We start from the raw sequence: 25,136 nt of genomic DNA on the forward strand, positions 1-25,136 counted from the left end.
CCTCGACAATCCCCCGGTGAGATGAAGACTTCCACGCCAACCCCACCCACCATCCCACCCACCACCCCACCCACCACCACCCCACCCACCACCACCCTCCCCACCACCCTCCCCACCACCCCACCCACCATCCCACCCACCATCCCACCCACCACCCCACCCACCATCCCACCCACCACCCCACCCACCATCCCACCCACCACCCCACCCACCACCCCACCACCACCACCACCCCAACCACCACCACCCCACCACCACCCTCCCACACCCCACCACCCCCCACCACCACCCCCCACACATTCTTTTCAGCACGAAGCGGGGCTCGTCACGGGGGTCACAGTGCCGCTCACCGCGGCCCCCCCCCCGCACAAGGGGACCCCCGAATCCGCCCCCCTCCCGACGTTGGAGTCACGGCCCCCCTCTCCCTGCGCCTCTGACACGTGACTCGAACTGCCGAGCCTGGCGAGCGAATGAATGAGAGGGAGAGCGAAGGACAAACATCGTGTCGGTGGGCGGGGGGGGGCGAGGAAGGAATGAATGAACGAAGCAATGAGAGGCCACGCGAAGGACAAACATCGCGACGGGGGGGGGCAGCGAGGAATGAATGAATAAAGGAATGAATAAAGGAATGAATGAATGCATGGGCCGGTGTGCTTCGCAGGCAGCTGCTACGGGGTCCGCAGGAGTTTGACAGCGGCGCGGTTTGCCGCTCGTTGTTCCGGCAGAGGGGCCGTCCATAAATGACGTCACGCGATTTTGGACGATTTTTTACTGATGTTGTAGGAAAAAACATTTATTAAAAAGTCTATTTAATTAAGTAGAACGTGTTGTCTATATGTATTTGAAGTTGCGCATTTTGATGTGACGTCACATTTCTCAACCCCCCCTCCCTCGTCACACATCGTCACAAATGTCTGACCCCCCCCCACCCCTAGGTGCGTGACGTCATTTATGGACGGCCCCAGAGGCGCCTCGCGGTTCGTATCCAGCAGGGCCGGCCCTGGTCAATGCTGCTCTGTGTGGCGTTCACCACGAAGACAACAGCAGCAGCAGCAGCAACACAACGCACGTGCTAAATCTGCTTCGTCGGTGGACGTTCAAGATCACGTGACGCCATTCGAAACGCGAAAGGCAACGGGCGCGTGCCGGGCATCTAATTTGACAAAGTTGCAAGGAATCAGTTCATGAAGCAATTAATTAACCAAATACATTAATGCGTTAACGAACCAATTCACGAATTATGAATGTATCTCGGTCGTCGACCCTTCGTTGCCGACACTTGGCAGGAGCCTCTTGAGCGCCAGGGAGCACGGCGACAACGACGATGCACACACAGAGCACGCTCTCACAGCCTGCTGCTGCTGCCACTTAATAATGCTGGGCTTAGTGGCGGGCAGTGGCGAGCAGCAGAGGGCAGCAGCGGGCAGCAGCGCAGCAGTAGACGGCAGAAGCTGGCAGAAGAGGGCAAGCGGAGGCTAGTAGGGGGCAGTAGCGAGCAGCAGAGGAGGGCAGCAAAAGGCGTTAGCGGGCAGCAGAGGCTGGCAGCAGAGGGCAGTAGCATGCAGCAGAGGGCAGTAGCAGGAAGCAGAGGGCAGTAGCATGCAGCAGAGGCGGCAGAGGGCAGCGCATCAACACGCATTGCAGTACCGCGATTCTTTGCTCCCAGATTTTTTTAATTCTTCAAAAGTATTTAATGATGGGCTGCACAACAATCTAGCAACCGTTGTTATTGAGCTGATCTGGCCCATGTCTTCCAATCACTCCAGACCTGGTGCTAGCATCATAACCAACTCGGGCATTGAAGTCAACCAACAAGATGACTCTGTCCCAAGGGGCCACTTTAGCCAGCACCTGTGACGGGAGGTCATAGAAGGCATCTGACTCATCGGCCTTGCCTGCATCCATCTACGGATGTTCGTCTTCGGTGGGGGCATAAGTAACCATAACCACCACTCATCGCCGCTCGTTGATGGGAAGGCGAGCCCAAAGTTGCCTGGGGCTTACAGCTTCCCACACCTCACCACCACGCTCCTACGCCCCCTTCATTCTTTTGTTCAGAAGAAGAGCCACTCCCTGTTGTCTGGCAGTCTCCTGCCCCGAGTAGAGGACAGTCCACCCCTCATAGTGGCAGAAGCCAAAACCGGTCCACCAGACTTCCTGAATACCACAGATATCCAGGCGGTTCCGGTCCAGCTCCTGACAGAGGAGTGGCAGCCTCTCCTCCGCAGTGAGCGTTCGAACATTCCACGTAGCTATCCGAAGTGGCTTTTTGTTGTTTCTGGAGGAGCCCCGAGGGTGAGGATTCAGTCTCCTGGCTCCGCCAAATGGGGTTTGGCCAGGAGACGTCATAGACGCTTGTCTCTCCGGGTCCTCCGGCACAAGCTTAATAAGTTGTTTACATCATAGGTTAGTGGTAGTTAATTAACTACGATATCTGGCAGACGAACCCTGTGACACGATCTACCTTTGCCCCCACATAAGTAACCCTGGGGGGAGGGGTCGGTGGGGAGGGGCAGAGAAGGGGGGTTGTGATTTCACTCACCTATTACTAAACTTAGTTTCATTTTACCAGGTAAGGTTCACTGAGCTATACAGCGACCTGGCCACAAGTGATAGCCCAACGAAGCGGCATTTGATCATCATCACGTGGAAATGTGATAGCAGCCAAATACTCCAAACGCGTGACGTTTATTTTAAATGTGCAGGGAAAACCCGGAGGACCCGGAGAAAAATCCACGCGACCATGGGGGAGAGAAAGAGACACCGCATACTCCAAATATACAGCAGCAGGCGTCAGGGTCGGGATCGAACCCACGCCCTCCAGTATACCAGGCGAGGTAGTCAACATCTCATAGCCACCGTGATGATGATGAGGGAGACACGCAAACTCCAAATATACAGCAGGCGTCGTCAGGGTCGGGATCGAACCCACGACCTCCTGCATACCAGGCGAGGTAGTCAACATCTCATAGCCACCGTGATGATGATGAGGGAGACACGCAAACTCCAAATATACAGCAGGCGTCGTCAGGGTCGGGATCGAACCCACGACTTCCTGCACACCAGGCGATGTAGTTAACATCCCCTAGCCACCAAGTTAAACACGTGTTTCACGTGGTGGCTAGGAGATGTTTAACACGTGTTTGACACAAATCGTTAAACGGCCAGCAACGAACGGCACTGTCACGGTTACCACGGTTTCAGGATGCACCGCGTTTGTGGAATCGATCAAGAGTGTCACGGTCAGAGCTTGGGAGAAAAAGACGCTGGGAGGGAATTCCAAGGTGGAGCTACCTGGATCTCCTTGAGCTACTTGGGTCCCCTTGATCTACCCGGGGCGCCCTGGATCTACCTGGGCCTCCTGAGCGTGCTCCGAGCCTTGCGGCAGCGGCAGCAGCAGCAGCAGTGCGCCCCACTCCCGCGTCGTGAGAGCAGCTGGTAGATGAGCGGGTTGTACATCGCGGCCGACTTGGCGAACATTGTGGGCACCAAGGACACTGCGACGGGGACCGAGTCGGGGGCGCCGAACGCCGACCAGACGCTCACCACGGCGTACGGAATCCAGGCGAGTAAGAAGCCAGCGCAGATCATCATCGCCACCTGCAATCACGTGGGCACACGGTGGGGAACGAGGGTGGGGGGGGGGGGGGAGTTCGAGGGGATGGGGGTAGAGGTTGGGGTTGGGTAGAGGTTGGAGTAGAGTTTGGGGTAGAGATTTGGGTTGGGGTAGAGATTGGAGTAGAGGTTGGGGTAGAGACTTGGGTTGGGGTAGAGATTGGAGTAGAGGTTGGGGTAGAGATTTGGGTTGGGGTAGGGGTTGGGGTAGAAGTTGCAATCAGGGGTAGAGTGACAGTTGGAGTTGGAGTTGCGTAGAGGGAGAGTTCAAGAAGCGGTGGTGCTTTCCATCATCATCACAAATAAACATCACCACTATCACCACCCTCCCACTCATCATCACCACTACCTCCCCCCCTCCATTATCATCATCACCCCCACCATTCACTCACCGTCACCAATCATCAGCACCACCACCCTCCATCATGATCATCAGCAGCACCACCACACATCCACCACCACCACCACCCATCATGAGCACCACTACCATCTTCCCCATCCATCATCATCATCACCCCCACCATTCACTCACCAACACCACCACCAACCACCCATCATCAGCACTATCACGCTCCCCCTCCATCATCATCATCATCACCACTCACCAACACCACCACCGCCACTCACCAACACCACCACCGACACCCCTCCCTATCATCACCCCCACCGTCCACTCGCCACCACCACCACCACCACCCATCATGAACACCACTACCACCTTCCCCATCCATCATCATCATCATCCTCACCCCCACCATTCACTCACCAACACCACCACCAACCACCCATCATCAGCACCACCACGCTCCCCCTCCATCATCATCACCACCGCCACTCACCACCACCACCACCGCCACCAATCATCATCACCACTCACCACCGCCACTCACCAACACCACCACCACCACCACCACCGACACCCCTCCCTATCATCACCCCCACCATCCACTCGCAACCACCACCACCCATCATGAGCACCACTACCACCTTCCCCATACATCATCATTATCACCCCCACCATCCACTCGCCACCACCACCACCACCACCAATCATCAGCACCCCCACCACCCTCCCGCTCCACCACCACCACCACCGCCACCACCACCACCAATCTCCCGCTCCACCACCACCACCGCCACCACCACCACCACCCTCCCGCACCACCACCACCACCGCCACCACCACCACCAATCTCCCGCTCCACCACCACCACCACCACCACAGCCACCACGACCGCCACCACCTTGGTGATGCGCAGCTCGAGTGCAACTCCTCCTCCACCGCCCCGCGCGCGCCGCTCGAAGTGGGCGAGGTCACGCGCGCTGCGACGCACGGCGCCCACGATGCGCGCGTACGCGAAGAGAATGGCGGCGGCGGGCAGCAGCAGGCAGAAGACGAGCATGCAGAGCACGAACGAGCGGCCCGCCGCCGACGACTGCGCCAGCCACCAGTCGAGGGTGCACGACGTCCCGAAGGGCTCCGGCGCGTAGCTGCCCCAGCCCAGCAGCGGCATCGTGGCCCAGAAGGCGGCGTACGACCACACGGCGAGCACGCAGAGGAACGCGTGGCGGCGTCGCACCCACGTGCCTGGGGCGGGGGTCACAGTGGACAGGGGAGAGGTGGGGGGTGGGTGGTGAGAGGTGGGGGGTGAGAGGTGGGGGGTGTCAGGTGGGGGGTGTCAGGTGGGGGGTGAGAGGTGGGGGGTGTCAGGTGGGGGGTGTCAGGTGGGGAATGAGAGGTGGGGGGTGAGAGGTGGGGGGTGAGAGGTGGGGGTGAGAGGTGGGGGGTGTCAGGTGAGGGGTGAGAGGTGGGGGGTGGCAGGTGGGGGGTGTCAGGTGGGGGGTGAGAGGTGGGGGGTGTCAGGTGGGGGGTGAGAGGTGGGGGGTGGCAGGTGGGGGGTGTCAGGTGGGGGGTGAGAGGTGGGGGGTGTCAGGTGGGTGGTGAGAGGTGGGGGGTGAGAGGTGGGGGGTGTCAGGTGGGGGGTGAGAGGTGGGGGGTGTCAGGTGGGGGGTGTCAGGTGGGGAATGAGAGGTGGGGGGTGAGAGGTGGGGGGTGAGAGGTGGGGGTGAGAGGTGGGGGGTGTCAGGTGAGGGGTGAGAGGTGGGGGGTGTCAGGTGGGGGGTGAGAGGTGGGGGGTGAGAGGTGGGGGGCGAGAGGTGGGGGGGCGAGAGGTGGGGGGTGTCAGGTGGGGGGTGGCAGGTGAGAGGTGATAGGTGACAGGTGAAAGGTGAGAGGTGAAAGGTGAGAGGTGACAGGTGAGAGGTGAAAGGTGAAAGGTGACAGCTGAAGCGGTGTCACGGTGGACGGCTGAGAGGTGACATGATCGGTGGAGTGAAGGGCGACTCTGATGGTGTCGGTGCGGCTCGTACTGTAGGCGATGTGGCAGATCTTGAGGTAGCGCTCGAAGCTGACCATGGTGAGGGTGCCGAGGCTGCCGCAGCCGAAGAAGAACCCCGTGAAGCCGTACCAGCGGCAGCCGGCACCGCCGAAGAGCCACTTGTGGGCGAAGCTCGAGGCCGCCGAGAACGGCTTCCCCACCACTTCAAGGGGGTGGTGGGGTATGGGGGCACACACACGGATACTTACACACACACACACGGATACTTACACACACACACGAAAATTTACACACACACACACACACGGATACTTACACACACACACGAAAATTTACACACACACACACACGGATACTTACACACACACACACGGATACTTACACACACACACGAAAATTTACACACACACACACACGGATACTTACACACACACACACACACGGATACTTACACACACACACGGATACTTACACACACACACACAGGGATACTTACACACACACACACAGATACTTATACACACACGGATACTTACACACACACACACGGATACTTACACACACACACACGGATACTTACACACAGACACACACACGGATACTTACACACACACACACACACGGATACTTACACACACACGGATACTTACACACACACACACGGATACTTACACACACACACACGGATACTTACACACACACACACGGATACTTACACACACACACACGGATACTTACACACACACACACGGATACTTACACACACACACGAAAATTTACACACACACACACACACACGGATACTTACACACACACACGAAAATTTACACACACACACACACGGATACTTACACACACACACACGGATACTTACACACACACACACGGATACTTACACACACACACACGGATACTTACACACACACACGAAAATTTACACACACACACACACGGATACTTACACACACACACGAAAATTTACACACACACACACACGGATACTTACACACACACACACACACGGATACTTACACACACACACGAAAATTTACACACACACACACACACGGATACTTACACACACACACACAGGGATACTTACACACACACACACAGATACTTATACACACACGGATACTTACACACACACACACGGATACTTACACACACACACACACACGGATACTTACACACACACACACGGATACTTACACACAGACACACACACGGATACTTACACACACACACACACACGGATACTTACACACACACACACACGGATACTTACACACACACACGGATACTTACACACACACACACGGATACTTACACACACACACACGGATACTTACACACACACACACGGATACTTACACACACACACACGGATACTTACACACACACACAGGGATACTTACACACACACACAGGGATACTTACACACACACACAGGGATACTTACACACACACGGATACTTACACACACACACACGGATACTTACACACACACACGGATACTTACACGGATACTTACACACACACGGATACTTACACACACGCACACACGGATACTTACACACACGCACACACGCACGGGTACTTACACACACACGGACACTTACACACACACACACACACACGGATACTTACACACACACACGGACACTTACACACACACAGGGATACTTACACACACACACACACGGATACTTACACACACACACGGATACCTACACATACACACACGGACACTTACACACACACAGGGATACTTACACACACGGACACTTACACACACACACGGATACTTACACACACACACGGATACCTACACATACACACACGGATTCTTACACACACACGGATACTTACACACACACACGGATACTTACACACACACACACTTACACACACAACAACAACAACCGCCATTCGCCACTAAGTGGCGGTGACGTCCCCACGACGCTTGTGCCAGGCCATGTGCACATTGAGGCCACGTGAAGTGTCGAACGTCCGCTGGCAGGAGGTCACGGGGCAGACCCAGGTGCCACGGGTCGACTGACTGAGATGACCGAGATGACTGGCTGATGCACCACCTGTGCCCCCTACTGTGCCAACTTGCTGTGCTTTAGCCACCCGGCGCTCCGCTCGTTGTTGTGAGCGTAGCTCCTTCCACCCTATGTTGTTGTTGGAGGGCGACTGCCTCCAACTGGCCAGTAGCGTCATTCACGAGCTTCCTCCACAGAGGCCGATCTTGACACCGCTGGTACCAGTCATCGGCAAGTCCACTCAGCTCCACATCCTCCTGTACCACATCACTCCATCTCTTCTCTAGCCCGTGCCGCGCCCGTTTAGCCCCCTCGATCCGGCCGAACAAAAGCTGTTTAGGCATGCTGTGGCTGGGCATGCGGGCTACATGACCCAGCCAGCGCAGCCTTGCCTGCCGAAAGAGCTCACCGATGGGACTTTGTCCACATCTTTCAAGGATTTGTGAGCTCCTCACACAATCCAGCCTGGTTAAACCCAGGATGGATCGTAGGTAGGCCAGCCTAAATCTTTCTAACCGGCAAAGATGTTCCATTAGGGGGTGCCACGTTTCGCAAGCGTAGAGAAGGGAGGGAATGACCGTGGCCGAGAAGACCTGAAGCTTCGTGCGGAGTGATAGACCAGGTAGCTTCCACACAGCGTTACGCAACCGATGAAAAGATAATGCCGGTCGGCTGATTCAGAGTGAGACATCTGCTGTTAAACTGGAGCCGGTCATGAGCATGGTGCCAAGGTGTGGGAAACTCTCCACTCTCTCCACAACTGCCCTATCACCAATTGGGAGTTGTGGGGGTGGAATGTCCGATGGTACAAAATACCCAGGCAGGTGCTTAGTTTTGGTGGGGCTGATGGTAAGGCCCCACCTCTCGGTGGCAAGCTCCAGGTTGAGCAGCAGCGCCTCCAACTCCTCCTCTGAGTGAGCAGCAATTGCCAGATCATCGGCATACATAACGTGGTTGAGCAATAGGGAGCCATCCCTTGACCGCACCCGGGCATCGATCAGCCTCCCATTATATCTGTACCAAATGGAAATTCCTCCGGTACAGCTATTGAAGGCTTCACGAACTACGCGGTCAAAATAGATGTTAAATAATGTGGGACAAAGAAGACATCCCTGTCGCACCCCAAGGTGTACAGGGAATGGCTCTGACTCCCGGCCACGTAGTTTTACCCGAGCCCGCTCACCATCATGAAGGTCGTGGCTTAGTGGTAATTCATTGAAGGTGGAGGGGTTACCAGCCTCTCGCACCAGTCCAGAGCCCCCATTTGGCCGCTGTGGTGGTTACATACGTCATGAGGGGAGAAGGTGAATCCGAATTGGGTCTCCCCGCTCCCCACAGCACTCCCCATGACGGTGTTGCCCGTCCGGCACCACGAGGAGGTAGGGGATTGTTTTGCCGGACGTAAACAACAACAACAACTGCCATTCGCCACTAAGTGGCGGTGACGTCACCACGACGCTTGTGCCAGGCCAAGTGCACCTTGAGGCCACGTGAAGTGTCGAACGCCCGCTGGCAGGAGGTCACGGGGCAGACCCAGCAGGTGCCACGGGTCGACTGACCGAGATGACCGAGATGACTGGCTGATGCACCACCTGTGCCCCCTACTGTACCAACTTGCTGTGCTTTAGCCACCCGTAAATACACACATATATACACACACATACACGGATACGTACACACACATACAGGATACGTACACACACACATACACGGATATGTACACACACACACGGATACGTACACACACACACGGATACGTACACACACACACAGGATACGTACACACACATACACGGATATGTACACACACACACGGATACGTACACACACATACAGGATACGTACACACACACACACAGATACGTACACACACAGGATACGTACACACACATACACGGATACGTACACACACATACACGGATACGTACACACACAGGATACGTACACACACATACACGGATACGTACACACACATACACGGATACGTACACACACACACATAGGATACGTACACACACAGGATACGTACACATACACACACGGATACGTACACACACACAGATACGTACACACACACACGGATACGTACACACACACGGATACGTACACACACAGGATACGTACACACACATACAGGATACGTACACACACAGGATACGTACACACACAGGATACGTACACACACACAGATACGTACACACACACAGATACGTACACACACACGTACACGGATACGTACAAACACACAGGATACGTACACACACACATACACGGATACGTACACACACACACGGATACGTACACACACATACAGGATACGTACACACACACAGGGGGATCCCCGAATCTCACCGGAGAGACAGAAGTCAGAGATGGCCAGGTTGACAGTGATGATCTCCGCCGGCTTGAGTTTGCGTTTGCGCATGAGGCATTGCGTGAGCACCAGCCCGTTACCCAGCAGAGACAGCACACCTACACACAGCACACGCAGCACACATAGAGCACACACACCTACACACACCTACACACACCTACACACACCTACACACAGCACACGCAGCACACATAGAGCACACACACCTACACACACTTACACACACCTACACACAGCACACGCAGCACACATAGAGCACACACACCTACACACACTTACACACACCTACACACAGCACACGCAGCACACATAGAGCACACACACCTACACACACCTACACACACTTACACACACCTACACACAGCACACACAGCACACACAGCACACATAGAGTACACACACCTACACACAGCACACACAGCACACACAGCACACATAGAGTACACACACCTACACACACCTACACACAGCACACACGGCACACATAGAGTACACACACCTACACACACCTACACATAGCACACACACCTACACACAGCACACACAGCACACACACCTACACACACCTACACACACCTACACACAGCACACACAGCACACACACCTACACACACCTACACATAGCACACACACCTACACACAGCACACACAGCACACACACCTACACACACCTACACACACCTACACACAGCACACACAGCACACACACCTACACACACCTACACACAGCACACACACCTACACACACCTACACACAGCACACACACCTACACACACCTACACACAGCACACACACCTACACACACCTACACACACCTACACACAGCACACACACCTACACACACCTACACACAGCACACACAGCACACACACCTACACACACCTACACACAGCACACACAGTACACATAGAGTACATACAATACACATAGAGCACCCACACCTACACACAGCACACAGTACACATGTAGTACACACACCTACACACACCTACACACAGCACACGCAGTACACATATAGTACACAAACACACCTACACACAGCACACACATTACACACAGTACACACAGCACACATGTAGTACACACACCTACACACACCTACACACAGCACACACAGTACACACAGTACACACAGCACACATGTAGTACACACACCTACACACACCTACACACAGCACACACAGTACACACAGCACACACACACCGACACACAGCACACACAGTACACATGTAGTACACACACCTACACACACCTACACACAGTACACACAGTACACACAGCACACACACCGACACACAGGACACACAGCACACACAGCACACATGTAGTACACACACCTACACACACCTACACACACCTACACACACCTACACACAGTACACACAGCACACACACCGACACACAGCACACACAGCACACACAGCACACATGTAGTACACACACCTACACACACCTACACACAGCACACACAGTACACACAGCACACACACCGACACACAGCACACACAGCACACACAGTACACACAGCACACACACCTACACACAGCACACACAGTACACACAGCACACACACCGACACACAGCACACACAGCACACACAGTACACACAGCACACACACCTACACACAGTACACACAGTACACACAGCACACACAGCACACACAGCACACACAGCACACACAGCACACATGTAGTACACACACCTACACACACCTACACACAGCACACACAGCACACATGTAGTACACACACCTACACACACCTACACACAGCACACACAGCACACATGTAGTACACACAGTACACACAGCACAACCACATGTTACACACGCGTAGTAATCGTGATAATGAATCTGCTCATGTCGCACCGTGCATCAAAACCACCTCCAGGCGCTTAACATCAATGACAATGGGGGTGGGTGGGAGGGGTGGGTGGGGGGATAAGATCCCAACCGAAGTGACTATGTGACGTAACGATGTGACGTAACGATGTGACGTAACGATGTGACGTAACGATGTGACGTAACGATGTGACGTAACGATGTGACGTAACGATGTGACGTAACGATGTGACGTAACGATGTGACGTAACGATGTGACGTAACGATGTGACGTAACTATGGGACGTAACTATGTGACGTAACTATGTGACGTAACTAGAGATGCAACTATGTGATGTAACTATGTGACGTAACTATGGGACGTAACTATGGGACGTAACTAAGTGACGTAACGATGTGACGTAACGATGTGACGTAACTATGGAACGTAACTATGTGACGTAACTATATGACGTAACTAGAGATGTAATTATGGGATGTAACTATGTGACGTAACTATGTGACGTAACTATGGGACGTAACTATGTGACGTAACTATGTGACGTAACTATGGGACGTAACTATGTGACGTAACTATGTGACGTAACTAGAGACGTAACTATGTGACGTAACTATGTGACGTAACTAGAGATGTAACTATGTGACGTAACTATGTGACGTAACTATGTGACGTAACTATGTGACGTAACTAGAGATGTAACTATGTGACGTAACTAGAGACGTAACTATGTGACGTAACTATGTGACGTAACTAGAGACGTAACTATGTGACGTAACTATGTGACGTAACTATGGGACGTAACTATGTGACGTAACTATGTGACGTAACTAGAGATGTAACTATGTGACGTAACTATGGGACGTAACTATGTGACGTAACTATGTGACGTAACTAGAGACGTAACTATGTGACGTAACTATGTGACGTAACTAGAGACGTAACTATGTGACGTAACTATGTGACGTAACTATGGGACGTAACTATGTGACGTAACTATGTGACGTAACTAGAGATGTAACTATGTGACGTAAGTATGTGACGTAAGTATGTGACGTAACTATGGGACGTAACTATATGACGTAACTAGAGATGTAATTATGGGACGTAACTAAGTGATGTAACTATGTGACGTAACTATATGACGTAACTAGAGATGTAACTATGTGACGTAACTAAGTGGCGTAACTAAGTGACGTAACTAAGTGACGTAACTATGGGACGTAACTATGTGACGTACCTAGAGATGTAACTATGGGACGTAACTATGTGATGTAACTATGGGACGTAACTATGGGACGTAACTATGTGACGTAACTATGTGACGTACCTAGAGATGTAACTATGGGACGTAACTATGTGACGTAACTATGTGACGTAACTATGGGACGTAACTAAGTGACGTAACTATGGGACGTAACTAAGTGACGTACCTAGAGATGTAACTATGGGACATAACTATGTGACGTAACTATGTGACGTAACTATGGGACGTAACTAAGTGACGTAACTATGGGACGTAACTAAGTGACGTACCTAGAGATGTAACTATGGGACGTAACTAAGTGACGTAACTATGGGACGTAACTATGTGACGTACCTAGAGATGTAACTATGAGACGTAACTATGGGACGTAACTATGCGACGTAACTATGGGACGTAACTATGCGACGTAACTATGGGACGTAACTATGTGACGTAACTATGCGACGTAACTATGGGACGTAACTATGTGACGTAACTATGGGACGTAACTATGCGACGTAACTATGGGACGTAACTATGTGACGTAACTGTAGTGACGTATACTGAGTCACTATGGCGCTTAGCGCAGCTATTGAAACTACGCGTGTTAGGGCTTCTCTCTGGCACCAGGGTGTGTATGCCATTGAAGGGGCCCCTAGGGGGCATGGTTCTCGTACCGGGCATGATACTCTGGATTCGAAGCTTTCGTGACTGCAGGAATTACTCTTTGGTTCTTTCGGAAAAGTCACGTAGAAAGAAATTTAATAAAATAATAATAGAATACGACGTTTCGATTGCAACACAAGCAACCATCATCAGGTACAAATGAATGAGAAAACAAACGTAGTAATATTAGAAATATAATGCAATACAACACACAGAGTCGGCTAACACAACAGTCAACACCACACCTGGTTGATTACGTTCTTCCAAAGATTGCTAAATTTGACTTCACCGAAAAATACAAAGAATGATACTCTGGGTGAACTCGAGAGGGCACGTGACCAGGACAGGGTAGCGAGGGGGGGGCGAGCGGGACACGTGACATGCAGCCTAGAACCTTCTGGTAGGATCCAGAAGGGGGCGTGGCCGTGGGTAGTTGGGTAGTTGGGTAGGTGGGTAGTTGAGTAGGTGGGTAGGTGGGTAGTTGGGTAGTTGGGTAGGTGGGTAGGTGAGTAGGTGGGTAGGTGGGTAGTTGGGTAGTTGGGTAGTTGGGTAGGTTGGTAGTTGAGTAGGTGGGTAGTTGGGTAGGTGGGTTGGTGGGTGGGTAGTTGGGTAGTTGGGTAGTTGGGTAGGTGGGTAGGTGAGTAGGTGGGTAGGTGGGTAGGTGGGTAGTTGGGTAGGTGGGTAGTTGAGTAGGTGGGTAGTTGGGTAGGTGGGTTGGTGGGTGGGTGGGTAGGTGGGTAGTTGGGTAGGTGGGTAGTTGAGTAGGTGGGTAGTTGGGTAGGTGGGTTGGTGGGTGGGTAGGTGGGCAGTTGGGTAGTTGAGTAGGTGGGTAGGTGGGTAGGTGGGTAGTTGAGTAGGTGGCTACTTGGGTAGATGAGTAGGTGAGTAGGTGGGTAGTTGGGTAGTTGGGTAGGTGGGTAGGTGGGTAGGTGGGTAGTTGGTTAGGTGGGTAGGTGGGTAGGTGGGTAGGTGGGTTGGTGGGTAGGTGGGTAGGTGGGTTTGTGGGTAGGTGGGTAGGTGGGTAGTTGGGTAGGTGGGTAGGTGGGTAGGTGGGTTTGTGGGTAGGTGGGTAGGTGGGTAGGTGGGTAGGTAGGTAGGTAGGTGGGTAGGTGGGTAGGTGCGTAGTTGGGTAGGTGGGTAGGTGGGTAGTTAGGTAGGTGGGTAGGTGGGTAGGTGGGTAGTTGGGTAGGTGGGTAGTTGGGTAGGTGGGTAGGTTGGTAGGTGGGTAGGTGGGTTTGTGGGTAGGGTGGTAGGTGGGTAGTTGGGTCGGTGGGTAGGTGGGTAGTTGGGTAGGTGGGTTTGTGGGTAGTTGGGTAGGTGGGCAGGTGGGTAGTTGGGTAGTTGGGTAGGTGAGTAGTTGGGTAGTTGGGTAGGTGGGTAGTTGGGTAGGTGGGTAGGTTAGTAGTTGGGTAGTTGGGTAAGTGGGTAGGTGGGTAGTTGGGTAGTTGGGTAGGTGGGTAGTTGGGTAGGTGGGTAGGTTAGTAGTTGGGTAGTTGGGTAGGTGGGTAGGTGAGTAGTTGGGTAGTTGGGTAGGTGGGTAGTTTGGTAGGTGGGTAGTTGTGTAGGTGGGTAGGTGGGTAGGTGGGTAGTTGGGTAGGTGGGTAGATGGATAGGTGGGTAGGTGGGCAGGTGGGTAGGTGGGTAGGTGAGTAGGTGGGTAGTTGGGTAGGTGGGTAGGTGGGTTTGTGGGTAGATGGGTAGGTGGGTAGGTGGGTAGTTGGGTAGGTGGGTAGTTCGGTAGTTGGGTAGGTGGGTAGGTGAGTAGGTGGGTAGATGGATAGGTGGGTAGGTGGGCAGGTGGGTAGGTGGGTAGGTGGGTAGGTGGGTAGTTTGGTAGATGGGTAGGTGGGTAGTTCGGTAGTTGGGTAGGTGGGTAGGTGGCTTACATATCGACGTGAGGTAGACGCCAGCCACCATGTCGGCCACTGGAGACAGCTTGGAGCGGAAGGGGTCCGGGCTGAGGGCGTCGTGCTGCGTTGAGACCGCGGGGTCGTAGTCGGGGTCCGACTGGTTCGCCATCGGGGGGACGGGGGGTGGGGGGTCCTAGGAAGCCCAGAAGACAACTACTCTGTTAGGCGTCTACCACCCTGCCCCCCCCCACCCTCTCTATTTTTTTTACGATCAGTGGAAACAAGAAGATGCTCGGTGTAGTCGGCACTTTGCTTCGTTCATCATTTGGTTTTTTTTTTATATAACTTTGCTTTATGTAAACCCCCACCTCTCGCTCTCTCTCTCGCTCACTCTCTCGCTCACTCTCTCTCTCGGTCACTCTCTCGCTCACTCTCTCGCTCACTCTTTCGCTCACTCTCTCTCTCGGTCACTCTCTGGCTCACTCACTCTCTCGCTCACTCTCTCGGTCTTTCTCTCGCTCACTCTCTCGGTCACTCTCACGCTCACTCTCTCGGTCTTTCTCTCGCTCACTCACTCTCTCACTCTCTCGCTCACTCTCTCTCTCGGTCACTCTCTCGCTCACTCTCTCGGTCTTTCTCTCGCTCACTCTCTCGGTCTTTCTCTCGCTCACTCTCTCGCTCTCTCTCGTTCTGCACGCAGCCCTTCTCGCAGTTCAACGGCCTCCGGACGGGTAACTCATAACTGCATGCAGAGCTCCCCGTCATCTGCCACCGAGCACACGGCCTCCTCCATCGCCCACCGCTCCTCTCTCTCCCTGTGTACCACCCTGCCCCCCCTCTATCTGCCGGTGTTAAGAATAAGGATCAGTATTTATTAGGCGCTTAAAATGCCCCGGCATCTCAAAGCGGCTTACATCTCATCTCATTGCAATGATTTCAATTCCAAAATGTAAAAAGAGGCAGCTGCCCGAATTAGACTGTGGTCCGATGAGGAGGCGATGGTTGGTGGATCACACACTGATGGTGTGATTTCCCCTTTTACCCAGTGGGGTGTCAAGAAGGCGACATACACCACTGGCTGGCTAGGAGATGGAGCGAAGTGGACTCATCGCCATCTGTTGCTTTCATCTGTACGTGGGGGGGGGGGGGGATAGAGCGTTGCTCCCTCGCCTCCGGTTTCTTCTTACCGCGTGAACAACACAGCTCGTCATTAATTGGCTGAATAAAACATCTTGTGGCGATTTTACTACATTAATAAGTAAATAGATAATTTTAATCAGAGCCAGCAGTGGGGGGGGGGGGGGGGGGTGCAGCTATATTTATCGGGCTACAGAGGGAATTAAAAGGGTATTCTGAATCTCAGCTTCGAGAAGTCGTTCCTCATTCTCCTCTGACAACGCACTCCGGGGGCTCTGCTGAGAGTTTCACTTTCTCCTGCAGCGCCCGCTGGGTGAGCACTTGCAGCCCTGCGCCTTTACGAACTAGTCCAGAGCTCTCGCTCCAAATACACACTTCTTCCCCCCCCCCTCTCTCCACAACTCTATCTCCACGTCTCCCCCCCCCTCTCTCTCTCTCCACGTCTCTCTTTTATTTACGATCAGAGGAAACAAGAAGATGCTCGGTGTAGTCGGCACTTTGCTTCGTTCATCATTTCGGTTATTTTGTATGTTTTGCTTTACGTTCCCCCCTCCCTTTTTAAATGAAAGATTTCACAAAAAATGTCACGCTCTGCTCTCCTCCTTTTCACCCCTTCCCTCTCTCTCTACCCCCTCTCTCCCTACTCCATGTCTATGTTCCCCCTGTTTTATATGTAATATTTGTAATACTATAAAGGGGAAGTTTTTTTGTTTAAATAGCTTTTTTACGACAAGTGCTGCATCTGCACGCAGCCCTTCTCGCAGTCCTACGGCCTCCGACGGGTAGCTCAGATCAGCACGCAGAGCTCCCCGTCATCTGCCACCGAGCACACGGCCTCCTCCATCGCCCACTGCTCCTTGAAGGCCGGCACGGCGTGGCTCAGCCGCGCATGGCGGAACTCCAGCCCACACACCCTGGGGGCTCCGACCAGAGCGTGGAAGATGCCCAGGCTACTGGGCGGACGTTTCCCCTCCACGACCACCTTCCTCGCCCTGTGCACAGCGAGCTTGGCGTAGCCGATGAGCACGTTGACCGGCCCCTGAAGATGTTGGGATCCGTCGGGGAGAAATGGAGGCTAAACCTTAGGAGGATGTTTCTCAGGACCTTGAACAGCGAGTCCAGGCTCTTGCACTCCACGTATTGGTGCGCCACCGTCTCCACTTCACCGCAGAACCGGCACTCCGGGCACGTGTCGGTGAAGCTCGCCAGGGAGGCGTTGGTGGTGACGGTGCCGTGGGCGATGCTCCAGCTGAGGTCGCCGATGCGGTTGTACGTCGGGCTGGAGTAGAGTTGCCTCCAGCGAGGTCTCTCCGGAGAGATGCAGGGCAGGGCTTTACCCCCCTCAACTTCTCTCCCCCCTCTCTCCACGTCTCCCTCTCTCTCTCCATTTCTCCCCCCTCTCTCCACGTCTCGCTCTGTCTCCTGCATCAGGCGCCCCTGCTCGCCACAGCAGGCACCGACCTCAAGGCGTAGCCCTGCAGTTGCTTCGGCGCGCCAAGGTGGCGAAATGTGAACTACCTCGGCCTGGTATAGAGGAGTTCGTGAGTTCGATCCCGACCCTGACGCCTGAAAGTTTGGAGTTTCCGTCTCTCCCCGTGGTCGCGTGGGTTTTTCACCAGGCTCCCCCCTGGTTTCCCCTCCACATTGAGGCTCAACATCACGCGTTTAGAGTGTTTGGCCGCGATAAATGTCCGCGGGATGATGATTATGATGATAAGCCACTTCACTGGGAAATCATTCGTGATGTCCAGGTTGCTTCTGAAAAAGAGCTACACTGCTCAGTGGAACTTACCTGGTATCAAGGCCGTAATTATAATAATATATTGGGGGGGGGGGGACACACACACCCCCCCCCCCAATATTAAAATATGCTCAAAATGCCCCCCCCCAATATACTGCTTTAAAATAGATTTATGCTTATATGAATGTGGTTATGGTTGTACTTTATTAATCCCGAATCTCATCCATTACATACAATGAAACAAGAAAAGGTAAAAAAGAAAAAATAGAGCAATGTAATACCATACATTAATAGAGATTATTGTAAGAAGATAAATGAAAAGTCCATCCCATGTGTTAGTGCATTTTTTAGTACTAAAGGCAGGAAATGAGTTTTCTAATTTAGATTTTCTTTCTAGACCCCCTGGAACATTTGGTCCCCCCCAATGCTGACTCCATGGCTACGGCCTTACCTGGTATCATAAAAATTACGTTCACTTTCTCACCACCCCACTCTGCGACTTGCTGTCTGTAACGTCAATCATCCCTTTCTCCGTCGGAGGCTGGGAAATCAGAACCATTAATATATTTTTTTACCGGCGTAGGAATGCGATGAGTTACAAAGCTCTTTTTTTCACAGACGTTACAACATCAAACAATACAAACAAACACAAACACGATAGGGGCGCAACGTTTCGACACGGGTAAACGCATCACCGAAAAAAATATATACAAGTAAAATTCAACTCAACCACCGCTCGATTCATCGAAAGTCCCAAGTCTGCCAACCACGAACGCCGCGGAAGTGACCCCCTGAGCCTCGCGGGATTTCCGTGACATTTCAACCCGAATTGGACCCAGTCGAGCAAGGCTCCGAGGTTACCAGCCGGGGCATCATCACGCACGCACGCACGTGTGTGTGTGTGTGCGAGTGAATTTTGCATCGTGTGCGGTGTGGGGAGCGGCAGTGTAGCGGTTAGCGCGCCGCGCCTACGGAACCCCGGAGGCCCGAGTTGGATTCCCGCTCGCGGCCAACGCCGGTGACGATTATCTGAACCGGTCCCGGGGCCTCCCCTAGGTCGATTCGGCCTCATATGAGTACCCGGTGACGGTGTGTAAGAGATCGCCACTGGGGAGACAAAGGCGGCCGGGCGTGGTGCTGGCCACCCACCCCCTCGTGTACCGTGCCGGTCTTCATAGGTGCTACTCGCTAACAGCACTTGCCCCAACAGTCTGGTAAGGCTACACGGGGGATCTTTGCCTTTGCTCTTTGTATCGTCTTCATCCACACGATTGTTCCATCATCTTCACCTTTAACCATCATAATCAGCAGCAGCAGCAGCGGGCATTGTCTAGCCACTGCTGGATGAAGACCTCCTCCCCACGCCGTCAACTTCACTCGGTCCTGCCCTGAAAAATCTCTCGGTCCACAGATGGCCAAGAGTGGTGGCTCATCAGATTGCTCCACTATCAATGCATGTTCCGATTCTGATCGTTTCGACGCGCTCTCTCCTTTTTTTTTCTACGATCAGTGGAAACAAGAAGATGCTCGGTGTAGTTGGCACTTTGCTTCGTTCATCATTTCGTAGTTTTTTTTGGGCTGCGTCTCGTCCATCGCCCATCACCCCGTATCGCAGTGGATGTGTCCTGCTCACATCCCATTCCGCCGCTATCATCATCATCATCATCATCGTCGTCGTCATCGTCGTTGGCTATGATCCACTGCTGGATGGAGGCCCCCCCCCCCGAAGCGCTGACCATCTCTCACGGTTCTGCGATGGAACGATCCTTGTGAGCAGCTCGACGCGAGCGGGCTTCGTCGCTCCATCAGCTCGGTGTTCGTCCCGCTTGGACGCGTTCCAAGACATTTCGAACTGTCGAGATGATGATGAGAACGATGATGACGATGACGACGATCCACGTCTTTCTACCTTCTGCATTTCGCGTTAAAGTCGCGACCATAAAATTCCACGATTTGCGGCGGTGCGAAACGGAACTTCGAGCATAACGATGAGGACATCGCGTACAGCATCCCACATTTCGTCTCCTCTCATCTCACTCTGCTCCCCTCCATGTACTCTCCTACCTCTCCCCTCTCATCTCACTCTACTCCCCTCCACACACTCTCCTACCTCTCCCCTCTCATCTCACTCTACTCTCCTCCACGCACTCTCCTACCTCCCCCTCTCATCTCACTCTACTCCCCTCCACGCACTCTCCTACCTCTCCCCTCTCATCTCACTCTACTCCCCTCCACGCACTCTCCTACCTTTCCCCTCTCATCTCACTCTACTCCCCTCCGCGCTCTCTCCTCCCTCTCCTCATCTCACTCTACTCCCCTCCCCGCACTCTCCTACCTCTCCCCTCTCATCTCACTCTACTCCCCTCCACGCACTCTCCTACCTCTCCCTCTCATCTCACTCTACTCCCCTCCCCGCACTCTCCTACCTCTCCCCTCTTATCTCACTCTGCTGGGTGAAGGCATCCCTCCCCGCGCCGTGTTGCTCATTGACGTTGCTGGACCATACTTCACCACGCTGGTCACTGCGGGTCTACGTAGGGAATAGGAAAGGACCGGTGAAAATAATCATTCGCCACTAATGTTAGCCGTGAGCCTGAGCAGAACTCCCCCCCCCTTCCTTGTCTATGCTACTGCGTTGAACTTCTTTCGCACCGCACGTAGCCAGCCGTGCTAATCGGAGGGGTAATCACATCGGCGCGCCTCCGACCACATCATCCGGAACGCGTCCGAATCTCACCAGCTCTCGGAAGCTACGCAAAGAGGGGGTGGTCTGGGGTGGGAGGGGTGGAGTTGAAACGCCTGGCTCACGCTTGGATGGACGACCACCATGCATAGCAGGTGCTATAGGCTGCTGCTGCTTCTCTGGCTGACAACATTTGCCGTGCTGTGCTACCCCCACCCCCCCAACTCCTCCTGCCTACACAAGGCTCGTCGGCGTGGTGAAGTATGGTCAGCACAACACAAGAAAAGAACCAATCGCTCAGGAAGGCACTCATCCCGCAGTGGATTGACGCGGCGCGGGTGTCTGGGCGCCCCGCGGTGTGCGGACTGCCGGCCACGAAGCCGCCCACCCGAGTTCGATCCTCCGTTCGCTGCGCGTAGGTCGACTCGACCTCAAATCGGTACCTGTACGCGGTGTGTAAACATCACCGCCGGGGGAGACAAAGGCGGCCCGGCGTGGTGCTGGCCACCCAGCCCCCCTGCGTGTGCCACAGTGCGCGCCTCCACAGCTCGCTGACAGCACTTGCCCCAGCAGTCTTTGTGTGATGTGTATGAGTGGAGCGGTGGCGCAGTGGTTAGCGCACGTGCAAAACGCTGCTCTCCCACGGGTGTTTCGGGCTGTGGCGCTCTGCGCGTTGACCGGACACGATGTCCGACGTTTCGCAGCGACAGCCACAGTCGTGTTGCGCTTGTGCCGCTCGACTCGGCGTAGAGAGAAACGTCGACTCGGTTTGCTGAAGACGCTCCCAGCACGTGCGGCTGAAACGTCGGACAACAAACGCGCGGCACAACGCGAATACGCACGTGTGGAGAGGTGCTCAAGGGATCCTTCCTCACGCCGACTCCTCGTGGCGTCGGACACCAGCAGCCCTCGTGACGAAGATGAAGAAGAGGCGCCCTCTCCTCTCCTCTGCGCACGCGGATGAGCATCAAAGCTCCACTCCTCGCAGGCCCATTGCCAATTTGTATCTCCCCCACCCACCTCCCCCCCACCTCTCTCCCAAACCTCTCTCCGCCCCCACCTCTCTCCCCCCCACCTCTCCCCCCTCCACCTCTCCGCCCCCACCTCTCTCCCCCCAACCCTCTCCGCCCCCACCCCTCTCCCTCCACCTCTCCCCCCCCACCTCTCCCCCCTCCACCTCTCCGCCCCCACCTCTCTCCCCCCAACCCTCTGCGCCCCGACCTCACCCTCAGCACAAGGTGATATATTCCATTCGCAAAGTTAACTCGGGGCGATTGAACAAAAAATAATCTCACTCCCTCCTCCCCCTCACTCCCTCCCCCTCCTCCCCCTCACTCCCTCCCCCTCCTCACTCCGCTCCACCCGCTCACTCCCCCTTACTCCCTCCTCCCCGTCACTCCCCTCACTCCCTCCTCACTCCCTCCTCCCCCTCACTCCCTCCTCCCCCTCCCCCTCACTCCCTCCTCTCCCCACTCCCTCCTCCCCCTCCTCCCCCTCCTCCCCTTCACTCCCTCCTCCCCCCCACTCCCTCCTCCCCCTCCTCCCTCCTCCCCCTCACTCCCTCCTCCCCCCACTCCCTCCTCCTCCTCACTCCCTCCCCCTCACTCCCTCCTCCTCCTCACTCCCTTCTCCCCCTCGTCCTCCCCCTCTCCCCCTCACTCCCCCTCACTCCCTCCCCCTCCCCCCCTCATTCCTTCCCCCTCCCCCCCCTCACTCCCTCCCCCTCCTCCCCCTCACTCACTCCTCCCCCTCACTCCTTCCGCCCCCTCATTCCCTCCCCCTCCTCCCCCTCACTCCCTCCTCCCCCTCCTCACTCCTCCTCCTCACTCCCTCCCCCTCACTCCCTCCTCCTCCTCACTCCCTTCTCCCCCTCGTCCTCCCCCTCCCCCCCTCACTCCCCCTCACTCCCTCCCCCTCCCCCCCTCATTCCCTCCCCCTCCCCCCCCTCACTCCCTCCCCCTCCTCCCCCTCACTCACTCCTCCCCCTCACTCCTTCCGCCCCCTCACTCCCTCCCCCTCGTCCCCCTCACTCCCTCCTCCCCCTCCTCCTCCCACTCCCTCCTCCTCCTCACTCCCTCCTCCCCCTCCCTCCCCTCACTCCCTCCTCCCCCTCACTCCCTCCCCCTCACTCCCTCCTCCCCCTCACTCCCTCCTCCCCCTCGTCCTCCCCCTCCCCCCCTCACTCCCTCCCTCCCCCCCTCACTCCCTCCTCACTTCTTCCTCACGCCCTCCTCCCCCTCACCCCCTCCTCCCCCTCACTTTCTCCCCCTCCTCCCCCTCACTCCCTCCTCCCCCTCACTCCCTCCCCCTCACTCCCTCCTCCCCCTCACTTCCTCCCCCTCACTCCCTGCTCCCCCTCACTTCCTCCCCCACCTCTCCCTCTCTCCACCCCCTCCCCCTCATTCCCTCCCCCCCTCCTCACTCCTTCCTCCCCCTCACTCCCTCCCCTCCTCCCCCTCACTCCCTCCTCCCCCTCACTCCCTCCTCCCCCTCGCTCCCTCCCCCTGAGTCCTCCTCCTCAAGTCTCCTCCTCGTCCTTCTCTCTTCAGTTACTTTTTTGCCTCCAACTCATCAAGCCTCCTGTGGGGGGAAGGGGGGTACACCACTTGAGATGTTAAAACGAAGAGCAGTGGTGATGATAGAGGTGATGATGATGTTGGAGGTGATGATGATGGAGATGATGATGATGTTGGAGGTGATGATGATGTTGATGGAGGTGATGAAGATGGAGGTGATGAAGATGGAGGTGATGATGATGTTGGAGGTGATGATGATGGAGATGATGATGATGATGGAGGTGATGAAGATGGAGGTGATGATGATGTTGGAAGTGATGATGATGGAGGTGATGATGATGTTGATGGAGGTGATGATGATGGAGGTGATGATGTTGGAGGTGATGATGATGTTGGAGGTGATGATGATGATGGAGATGATGATGATGTTGGAGGTGATGATGTTGGAGGTGATGATGATGGAGATGATGATGATGTTGGAGGTGATGATGATGGAGATGATGATGATGGAGGTGATGAAGATGGAGGTGATGATGATGTTGGAAGTGATGATGATGGAGGTAATGATGATGTTGATGGAGGTGTTGATGATGGAGGTGATGATGATGTTGGAGGTGATGATGATGTTGGAGGTGATGATGATGATGGAGATGATGATGATGTTGGAGGTGATGATGTTGGAGGTGATGATGATGGAGGTGATGATGATGTTGATGGAGGTGATGATGATGGAGGTGATGATGTTGGAGGTGATGATGATGGAGGTGATGATGATGTTGGAGGTGATGATGATGTTGGAGGTGATGATGATGTTGGAGGTGATGATGATGTTGATGGAGGTTATGAAGATGGAGGTGATAATGATGGAGATGATGATGTTGGAGGTGATGATGATGGAGGTGATGATGATGTTGGAGGTGATGATGATGTTGGAGGTGATGATGATGTTGGAGGTGATGATGATGTTGATGGAGGTGATGAAGATGGAGGTGATGATGATGGAGATGATGATGTTGGAGGTGATGATGATGGAGATGATGATGATGGAGGTGATGAAGATGGAGGTGATGATGATGTTGG

At 54.3% G+C, this 25,136-nt stretch overlaps 1 protein-coding gene across 1 annotated transcript; it reads right to left on the minus strand.

The window, feature by feature from the left end:
- Positions 1–305: 305 nt before the first annotated feature.
- Positions 306–22,470, minus strand: LOC144947829 (opsin-5-like). The gene is made up of 7 exons (XM_078877180.1): positions 22,383–22,470; positions 16,016–16,172; positions 10,355–10,474; positions 5,986–6,156; positions 4,860–5,203; positions 3,353–3,600; positions 306–459 (listed from the first exon to the last, which is right to left on the minus strand). The coding sequence occupies exons 2-7, from the start codon at positions 16,146–16,148 to the stop codon at positions 306–308; spliced, it is 1,170 nt and encodes a 389-aa protein (XP_078733306.1). The 5' UTR covers positions 16,149–16,172; positions 22,383–22,470.
- Positions 22,471–25,136: the final 2,666 nt, after the last annotated feature.

Source organism: Lampetra fluviatilis, chromosome 47 (genome assembly GCF_964198595.1).
Source record: "Lampetra fluviatilis chromosome 47, kcLamFluv1.1, whole genome shotgun sequence".
Classification (NCBI taxonomy): Eukaryota; Metazoa; Chordata; class Hyperoartia; order Petromyzontiformes; family Petromyzontidae; genus Lampetra; species Lampetra fluviatilis.

Bases quoted from the DNA above. Each gene is read 5' to 3' on its own strand.
- LOC144947829 (XM_078877180.1), bottom strand. From the start codon at position 16,148: ATGGCGAACCAGTCGGACCCCGACTACGACCCCGCGGTCTCAACGCAG. The intron at 5,204-5,985 runs GTACGAGCCGCA...CCCCCGCCCCAG, and splicing joins GATCTGCCACATCGCCTACA to GCACGTGGGTGCGACGCCGC. The intron at 3,601-4,859 runs GTGGTGGCGGTC...ACGTGATTGCAG, and splicing joins TCGAGCTGCGCATCACCAAG to GTGGCGATGATGATCTGCGC.